Raw genomic sequence first — 10249 nt, 5'->3', positions numbered from 1 at the left:
TCCCTTTTTAGTGATTGATGCCAACACAAACGAAAGCAAATATAAAGTGTAGGAATGTAACTAGTTTGCAAATTTTGATAGACGTGCAAAAATTATTTGAATTTAAACCAACTGAAAGTAATTTTAAGTATATATGATTGCTTTATTCTAGTTTAACATTTTGGACCACATTTGCACCTCTTTGCTTTTTTTTGGCTTTTTGCAAATCTTTTAACCTATATTAAATCTAAACATATTGACTAAATTACAACATAATATGGTCAAATCGACCTACGTTGAAGGTGTCGTGATTGGTATCGATCACGAGCTAGTAGTCGATATCTATCTTTGTTGGACCTAACCTAAGGACGAGAGAGTTGGCAATGGTGCCATCCGCAAAGACAAAAAATAAGTTAAGTACCATGATATTTAAAGGGAATGACTTGGAATGAGCAAAAGGCAGTGGGAAAAGTTCTATATATTGAGACCAGGTAGAGCGTCGAAAGTTTGATAGAATTGATGTCATTGGCAACATGAAGCATCCTAATTTTATTAAATTAGTTGGGTGTTGGTTTGAATGAATTCTAGAGTACCTCAAAGACAGTAATATTGACCATGCACTGTCACTGTACATGGTGTCTTCAATGGTTTAGCTTAGAGGTAGCTTGATCACCTTTTTTAACCGTTGACTAATGTAAAACACAAGAGGTTGGCATGCATTTCAGAATGCACCTCTCTCTCATAGCACGATGTTTAGGGCTACTTGCCACAAATTTTCTCTCCTCCACATTCATTGTCTCGGAGTTTGTGCTAGCTCTTGATGTTGAAGACGCCATAAGAAAGATCATGGATGCTTTGCTACATAATTGCATTGCGACATTGGTTGCCTTATTGAAAATTTATCTTAGATCTTCTACATGCATTTAAATTGCCTTGTTTTTGTGTTGGTATTTGTTTGATGGCTAATGGATGAATGAGACGCCTAATTTGATGTGGAAATCAGACGCCTAATTTGCATTTGACTTTGTTTGCCAGTAGCAATTCCTAGTGACCTGGTATATATAATTTGAAATAGAAAAAGAGTACGCCGGCCGGAAGTATTGAAAAGAGCCCAATACCACCCGACCGCCCGCGCTGGTCTCGGGCCTCGTCTAATTTCAACTCGGACGCCTCCGGCCTCCCCCACCCGACCACCCATCAGACCGGCCCACGGACTGCCGTCTCCTTGACCTTGCCCGCGGCGTGTCAAAATCGCCGAGGCCGCCGCTTGGGCCTGGTCCGCAGAACCTACCTCTATCCTGTCCTCCCGTCGCCTGCGAGACGCCCACGGCCCACCTATCTGCAGGCTGCAGCCGCTCGCCCCATCGCGTCGAGGACGCCGCGCCGCCAATCGCCGCCCAGCTGCCGGTCTTCCCCGCGCGACCTACCCCGTCGCCTGCTACCATGCCAGGCCGGGCTCTTAAATCCTAGCTAGGCTCAGCCAATCCCCGCGCCAGGATGCCGTCAACCTCGGGTCCGGTTGCCGTGGCGTCGGCTTCGGCGTCGGCGAAAGCCGCGCCGTCCCCGGACGTCGGGATCTCGCCGGACCTGTACCCGTCGGAGGACGACCTGGCCTACGAGGAGGAGATCCTGCGCGAGCCCTTCAAGCTCAAGGGGTGGTGGCGCTACCTCGTGGCCCGCGCCGCCGCGCCGTTCGCCAAGCGCGCCGTCATCTACGAGCGCGCGCTCAAGGCGCTCCCGGGGAGCTACAAGCTCTGGCACGCCTACCTCCGCGACCGCCTCGACCACGCGCGCCCGCACCCCATCGATCACCCCGCCTACTCCTCCCTCAACAACACCTTCGAGCGGGCGCTAGCCACCATGCACAAGATGCCGCGCGTCTGGGTCCTCTACCTCACCTCACTCCTCGACCAGCGCCTGCTCACGCGCGCGCGCCGCGCCTTCGACCGCGCCCTCCGCGCGCTCCCCGTCACGCAGCACGACCGCATCTGGCCGCTGTACCTTCGCCTCGCTTCGCTCCCGGCCTGCCCCGTAGAGACGTCGCTCCGAGTCTTCCGCCGATATCTCCAATTCGACCCCTCCCACGCCGAGGACTTCATCAACTTCCTTGTATCCACCAACCACTGGCAGGAGGCTGCTAACCGTCTAGCTTCCGTGCTCAACGACGATGGGTTCCGCTCCGTCAAGGGGAAAACAAGGCACCAGCTCTGGCTCGAGCTCTGCGATATCCTCACCAAACATGCTGATGAGGTTGCCGGCCTCAAGGTAGACGCCATACTGCGTGGTGGGATACGCAAGTTCACCGATGAGGTCGGCAAGCTGTGGACCTCACTGGCTGATTACTATGTTAGGAGAGGCCTTTTTGAAAAAGCTAGGGATGTATTCGAGGAGGGTGTTTCTTCAGTGGTTACCGTCAAGGAGTTCAGCGTGGTATTTGAGGCATATACACAGTTTGAGCAGAGTATGCTTGCGGCAAAGCTCGAGGCTGCTGAGGAAGAAGGGGCTGAGGATGTGAACGAGGGAGGGGGCAAGAAGAGCGGGATCGATAATTTATCGAAGAAATTCCTCGATGGATTCTGGTTGAACGACGAAGATGATACTGATTTGAGGATGGCAAGGTTTGAGCGGCTGTTGGATCGCAGACCAGAGCTTCTTAGCAGCGTGCTGTTGCGACAGAATCCACACAATGTGGAGGAGTGGCACAGGTGAGGTTTGCTATAACACCTGAACTTTATTGATCGTGTTGTCTCGGCAGATTAATTATCACTTGGATGTACCCTTCGAATGCATGGCCCCCTCCCCCACCAAAAAAAAGGAAGAAAGAAAGAAAATCATTCGTAGTTGTTTGTGAGAACTTTGGACATGCCAGGGTATCAATATTCTGGATTGTAGGTTACTACATCATTTTTTGTTGGAAAATTTGTGATGAACCAATCAACCCACTCCACAGAGTTACTAGCACTGCAAAACTTGTGACATTGTGCTCTCTGTTTTCGAAACAAGTATGTATGCTGTAAAATCTACTCCTGCAGTTCCCAAATTATATTTCACTTTAGCATCGCGCCAAGTCAATTTAGTTCAATTCAAATCTCCACGCAATAAGTCTTGACAGTACATGTATTTGAAATTGGAGTTGATATATTTTCTAAGTAGTAGGTCAAATTTAGAGAATTTTGACTTAAAGGCAAAGCTAAAGTGAACAATAATTTCGAACAGAGTGCATTTGTATGAGTTAATTGGGTATCTTAAGGCATGGACACATGGTTGTAAGTGTTTGCACATTTTTCTCTATAGCTGGGCAAATTACTGATTCTATAGTGATGGCAAGTCTATGCTCAGATCTCCTTTAAATAAGTGATGTCGTGAGATGCAAACATGTTGTGTGCTACTAATGCACAATAACATTTCCTTTGCGTTCTCTCACGTGATGGATTTGGCTAACAATGCAACAATATGTGCAGGAGGGTGAAACTCTTTGAAAAGGATCCTGCAAGGCAAGTAGCGACATATGTTGAGGCCGTGAAAACTGTAGACCCGATGAAGGCAGTCGGGAAGCCCCATACTCTGTGGGTGGCATTTGCAAAGATGTACGAGAAACACAATCGTCTAGATAGTGCTGAAGATATCTTCAAACGGGCTACTCAAGTGAATTATAAGGCAGTTGACCACTTAGCCAGTATCTGGTGTGAGTGGGCAGAGATGGAGCTACGCCACAACAATTTTGACAAGGCTATTGAGCTGATGAGGCAAGCAACAGCAGAGCCCTCTGTTGAAGTTAAGCGGCGGGGTATAATTTATTCTGTTAGATCCGTGTTGGCGTTTTAATTTTCCTGTGTATTTTAGTATTTTACAAAACATTCATGCTAACAATATGATTGATGCAGCTGCTGCTGAGGGGGATGAGCCTGTCCAAATGAAAGTGCACAAATCTTTGAAACTGTGGAGCTTTTATGTTGATCTGGAGGAGAGCCTTGGAACCTTAGACTCTACACGTGTAGTTTATGAGAGAATACTGGATTTACGAATTGCCACTCCACAGATAATTCTCAATTATGCATATCTTCTTGAGGTAAGATCTTTCTCCAAAGTCAGCATGTTTTAGTTTCAAATATGACCTGTAATGCATCTTTTAATATTCTGTTTGTTACTGTTTCTCTCACAACAGGAGCACAAGTATTTCGAAGATGCATTTAAAGTGTATGAAAGGGGCGTGAAAATATTCAAGTATCCCCATGTTAAGGCCATTTGGGTAACCTACCTTACAAAGTTTGTACATAGATACAAGAGAAGCAAGTTAGAACGAGCAAGAGAACTTTTCCATGAAGCTGTCCAACAGGTATGTCAAATTTTGCCCATGCTCTTTTTTAATGCAGAATATGTTGCTCATAATCATATTCATTACTTTTTAGCATCATCATAAGAGCATGCCATGAAAAATACTTCATCAATAATACAATTTAAGCAGCATGGCTAGTTTTCTATTCCAAATTACCCTTTATTTTGTGCCTTCTTTCGAACCCATGTGTCCCTCAGTTCCTGTTGTAGTATGTCGTATTATTCTTCGCGCCTGATTTGTTTTATTTGAGGCATATTACCTGTTTCTTTCCTGCATGTGACTTCGATTTCTTGAGAAAGTTACTTTCAACGTCTTGCTTCTGTACTTACACTACTCTTGATCAGGCTCCTCCAGAGGAAAAGAAGCCCCTATATTTACAATGGGCAAAACTGGAAGAGGACTATGGTCTTGCAAAACGTGCTATGAATGTATATGATGAATCTGTAAGAGCTGTTCCTGGCAGTGAAAAAATGGCCATGTATGAAATCTATATAGCACGTGCTGCCGAACTCTTTGGTGTTCCAAGGACAAGACAAATATACGAGGTAAGCGTATTATCCTTTCCCTTGGGTTTGTGATTGATGTCTTATGGTTTTTGGCTGCAATTGTTGTATTATATCATTTGTTTTGAGATCCAGTTTGTTTCAATGCATCATTTTAGTGGAGGAAAGAAATTGATATGGATCTGACATCTGAGCTCTTTAATGCTGCCTTTTTACTATGTAACTGGATGTATTAATATAGATGCTTCTATACCCACTTTAGCAAGCCCGCTTCTTATTGCTGTTTTGTGTTTGTTTTAATTGATAGCCTGGCTGTGGTGCGAGCTGTCTCACTGAGTCACCGGGAACGAGTTTGAAACAGCCTCTCCACATTTGCGGGGGAGGCTTGCCTCGGTTTATCCCTTTCTCGGACGGCACTCACACAGGAGCCTCTGGCACTGAGTCTACCCTTCTTTTATAGCCTAGCTGTGTGACATTCTTATCTTAGGATCTAGTTTTGCTACAACATTTTAGCAAATGGAAAATGTGAGCTGGCTAAGCTTGTTTGTACAATTTTACTAATTAGTAACGACATGATTAATACGTGTTTTATGCTCCTATTGGCCATCTAGAATGATATATGCTTGATTTCATTGTGCACTCCACACTCCAGATTTAGCCTGGTTGTGTCTTCAATATTTGCAGACGTTTTCGCTGGTTACTGATAGTTTGGTACTGACTTCCCCTGCTATCTTTGTTGCCACATTTGCAGCAAGCAATTGAATCTGGCCTCCCAGACAAAGATGTTCTGACAATGTGCATGAAGTTCGCTGAACTAGAGAGAAGCCTTGGTGAAATTGATCGTTCGCGTGCCATCTATGTGCATGCATCCAACTATGCTGATCCAAATAATCCTGACTTTTGGAAGAAGTGGAATGACTTTGAGATTCAGCACGGTAACGAAGACACATTCAGGGAGATGCTTCGTATCAAACGGACAGTGGCTGCTAGCCGTAGTCAGGTATGCCGCACTTATCAACTTAGTTTACAGTTTGACATTGACATTAACGCTTGTATCACAAATTAACACTGACTTGTAATGTTGTGCAGACACATTTCATACTACCGGAGTACTTGATGCAGAAGGATCATAGGTTAAACCTGGACGAAGCCGTTGACACTCTGAAACGTGCTGGCGTCCCTGAGGACGAGATGGCAGCCTTGGAAAGGCAACTGGCTCCTGGACCATCCACTGCACCAGCAGCAACACCAACTGCCCCAGCCTCTGCTAACAGGACGATGAATTTTGTCAGTGCTGGAGTAGAGGCGCAGGCAGACAGCAGCAGGCAACAGGCTGGTAACAACGAGGACATTGAGCTGCCCGACGAGAGTGACGACGAGGAACCCGATGTCCAAATTGCGGAGAAGAGTGTTCCTGCTGCGGTATTTGGTGAGCTCGGCAAGAGAGCTGCCGAGAAGAACGAGGAAAGCTCAGGTGCCCAAGGAAATGAGCAGCTGGGCGCCCTCGAGAGGATAAAGAGACGACGCCAATAGTAAGCCGTTGCTAAGATTGTGCAGCCGTGGTATCAGCACGAGCTTTATTTAACGATGTTGTACTTGTTACGTGTAAACAATTTCTTTGTACAAACATTGAAGGGAGTTGATCGGCGTGGCCATTTCTGTGTAGTCTTGGGTTTGTTTCTTCTCCCTCGAAAGAACATGACACCAAAACATCATTTCTTTGGTTCGTTTCTAGATTTTATTCGTCCAAAGCATTAGACGTGAAGAAAGCCATCAATATCATGAAAGGACAGGCAACGTCCGAAATCATGAAAGGACAGGCAACATGCGTAGTCAGCGGGGGATTAGAATCAGCTTTACTAAATTTTGTTTTCCTAAATTCTATTATTTGGTTGCACGTGGAATCTAATCAGCTTTACTAAATTTTGTTTTCCTATACTAAATTTTGTTTTCCTAAATTCTATTATTTAGTTGCACGTGGAACTGAGATTTGGATTCACGAATTGGATTATAACTAGAAATTCTCTCTCCTAATACAAAGCCATGGGCTGGTTTTTAGGTCAGTTTTGGATTTAAAAAATCATTGGGCTGGTGGGGACCGTGGGGTCGAATTTTTCGGACGATCAGGCCGGTTGGCCCATACTCTGCGGATGACTACGAAAAGCCCTGCGACATCATCAAAGTTCACAAGGCCAAAATACATCATGGAGCACACAAAACTTGAATAAATGAACAAAGGCAGCTGTCTTACACCTCTTCTGCTATAAAATGTATAGGTCAGCTTTATCAACTCACGTCCAAAACCCAGACCTAAAGGTGAGGGCTATGGCTTTTGAACGGCAGGACACAAGAGTACGTAACATACTTAACACTATCTATAAGAACGACAACTAAGATGCGGGACAATGATTTTGAAGAGATCCTTCCCTCACCATCCCCATCGCCAGCCTCTCTGGGATCAGCCAGCACAGAGACGACCACTGACGAAACAGGCTTCGTACTGCCAAAGCTCTTGAGGTGCTCAGTGTCGTTGGATGTTGAACCTCTCAGAGGAATGGCCTCGGAGTACGAAATCCTTCTGTTCTTGACCGTGCGAACACGAGCAGGGGGAAGATCTTGAGTGAAGTTCTGTGACGAGTTTGACATGGCATTGGAATAGACAGGAATGATGCCATTTGGATGAGCAGATGATGGGGACACATCGAACTGGAAAACTTCAGTGCACATTCCTGAGCTCAGCAGGGGGCCTGAAAATGAGTGGATGAGCAACGCACATCGGTCAACAAAGGAATAACACCCATAGTTAGAACAGTAACTCAATAGATACAAATGGATAAAATTATACTAAGAAAACACTAAGATAGGTAATTCTTGATTGATTCCCAAGTGCCACCCTACATGGCTATATATAGCCGGCGGCTTACACAAATGGAGAAGGTTCTCCCTGATTGAAGATCTAATCAAAATAGGAAGGATACTAATCAGCTAGCTACTTTCTCTCCTAGCCAATCTCCTTCTATGTTTGCTGCATGCACAATCAATCAGGCGGTAGCCTTCTATGTTTGCTGCATGCGCAATCAATCAGATGGCTACTTTCCATCCTAGCCACTCACCTGCTGCGCATGTGCCTTTGCTGCCTGCTCAGCTCGGCGCACATCGCGGGCTCTCCTAGGCCTGGCGTATGTGTGGCCGTACATGACAGATAGCATACAACCCTTTTAACAAACAAGGCTTGTATAATTAAACTACAACTGAATTATCCAGAAACACCTGTATCATCACTATGAGTGTAGCAACATCACATATGCACAGTTTGCATGCATGTTAACACACCAATGCAATTAACTTAAACAGCGACAACTATCAGCCTGACCTACCGACAATCCACATGGTATGATGGTACTGCCAATGTCCCAAAATATGCCTTCATCTCACATATCGAGAAGTCAACCAATCCAAAACTTGACTAGGATTATATACAAATTAGTATAAAAAAACTGTATCTCCAAATCCAAATAAGTTTACTATGAAAATATATGACGTAATAAACACAATGATACTTTCGGTATCACAAATATTAATATTTTATTATACATATTTGGTCAAAGTTGAGATGATTTAACTCGTCGAAATGCAAGATGACTTATTTCAGGACAGAGGGAGTAGCTAATTTCTAGGTGGCCTACAAACTCAAAAGGATTTTTTGCTCTAGCGCCCCAGAAAAGATATACAGTACAAGCACATATATGCCTATATGTTCTGTCCAGCCACATCAACCTCTCATTTCACTTGCTTAGCACTTACTAGTGACTGATCTTCAGATCTTATTTATTTCTCACTAGTAGTAGAAATTACTACAGAAAGCATCATAGCAATATGTATGTAGGTCATTAGAAACACAACAAAATATTAAACTGCAAAGTATGCAAAATTCATAGTCTTACCAGACATTGCTTCACTAAACCACTGTGGCAGCAATCCATCCTCCTCCCTATACATGCTTCCATCTGCAGGAGCTAACGCCAACAGTTCATTGTTCATCATTCCTTCGGTTGATTCCATAACCTCTCCAGCTTTCAATGGAGTCACATAGCCAGGAATTGCCAGTCTAGTCTCCTCCTCTTGGTTTTGAGGACGCTTCCCATCATTGCCAGACATCTGCAATGAAGCTTTCTCACTAGCAACAATCGACTTAATAACAAGATTCCCATTAATCTTGACATGCTTCCCATTCTTTGGTAGATACAACAGTGCTGGAAGCGTCTCACTGGCACGCTGTGGCGGCTTTGGATCGACACCATCTGAAACATTATCATGAGGCCCCTCAACAGCCAGCACCCTCCCACGATGAGATGGACCGTATGCAGCACCTTCTCCAGCATCAACAGAGTCATACATCCGATTTACTGCAGGAATCAAACACCCACAAAGCATTGCAACGCAAATCAACCCCAGGAGACTAACACTTGCAACCTTCTTGGTCTTCCTAGCCTTCTTGGCCGGTGGCTCTGCTACAGCAGATGCAGGCTGCGGGGGTTTCAGCCGAGGAATTGGCACGAGCGGCACCTGCGATCCACGCATGGGATACGATGGGTGCATCCACGGCATCGGCAAAGAATACATCGTGGGGTACATCGGCATCGGCGGCGGCGCGGCCCCAGCAGCGCCACCCAGCTGCTGTTTGAGAGCGGCGTTCTCGGCGGTGACGCAGGAGATCCTGGCGGAGAGGTCGGCGATGGTGGCCTGCATGGCCTTCACCTTACCCTCTAACTCCTCCACGTACTGCTTCTTCCTCTGCCGCGACAGGTGCGCGCTCTCGCGGTTGCGTACCTGCCGCGCGCGCCGCTTCGCTTCGTCCTCCTCCCCCTTCCCCTTGCCGCTGCCATCCGTGCCGCTCGCGCTCCTCGAAGACGACTCCGAAGACTCCTCATTCCTCAGCCCTCCGCCGTCCCCGACGGCACCGGAAGAGGACGAGCCTCCAACCGGAGACCCGGCCGAGGAGGACGAGGTCGCGAGCGGGGGCGGTTGCGAGGGTTGCCCGTCCGAGCCGAAGAGGTCGAGGTCGAAGTCCACGTCCAGGTCCAGATCCTCCAGATCGAAGTCCTCAAGCGCGAAGCTGTCGCCGTCGATGGGCGCCTGAAATTCGGGGAAGGGGAGGTCCGCGAAGGGGTCCGGCGGGAGGAGGGCCGGTTCCGCCATGGCCTTGGCTCAGCCGATCTGGTCACGGCCGACGTACGCGCATACACACCCCGCCAAGGAAGCTGATGGCTGGGCCTCTCGGGATCGCGCACGCCGACGACGCGGTTGCGGTTGCGGAGGCGTGCAGGGTTTGCCAGGAAAAAGTGTGGGGGAGCTCGGTCGTCGGAATCAGTGGGGTTAATTAGTCGCCGTGTTGGAGACGAAGGCGCCGTGCCCGTGTGGCGTGTGCGGC

The 10249-nt window shown here is 46.9% G+C and overlaps 2 protein-coding genes across 2 annotated transcripts; one reads left to right on the top strand and one right to left on the bottom strand.

Annotated features, from left to right (window-relative positions):
• Positions 1-1321: 1321 nt before the first annotated feature.
• Positions 1322-6482, top strand: LOC100384244 (uncharacterized). The gene is made up of 7 exons (NM_001362320.1): positions 1322-2684; positions 3441-3766; positions 3864-4048; positions 4145-4315; positions 4660-4860; positions 5570-5818; positions 5908-6482. Exons 1-7 carry the CDS (start codon positions 1477-1479, stop codon positions 6349-6351), a joined length of 2784 nt encoding a protein of 927 aa, NP_001349249.1. The 5' UTR covers positions 1322-1476; the 3' UTR covers positions 6352-6482.
• A 511-nt stretch (positions 6483-6993) lies between these two features.
• Positions 6994-10249, bottom strand: LOC100285782 (uncharacterized). The gene is made up of 2 exons (NM_001158672.2): positions 8763-10249; positions 6994-7565 (listed from the first exon to the last, which is right to left on the bottom strand). Exons 1-2 carry the CDS (start codon positions 10015-10017, stop codon positions 7129-7131), a joined length of 1692 nt encoding a protein of 563 aa, NP_001152144.2. The 5' UTR covers positions 10018-10249; the 3' UTR covers positions 6994-7128.

Source organism: Zea mays, chromosome 2 (genome assembly GCF_902167145.1).
Source record: "Zea mays cultivar B73 chromosome 2, Zm-B73-REFERENCE-NAM-5.0, whole genome shotgun sequence".
NCBI classification, from domain to species: Eukaryota; Viridiplantae; Streptophyta; class Magnoliopsida; order Poales; family Poaceae; genus Zea; species Zea mays.
This window is presented reverse-complemented; position numbering and strand designations above follow the sequence as displayed.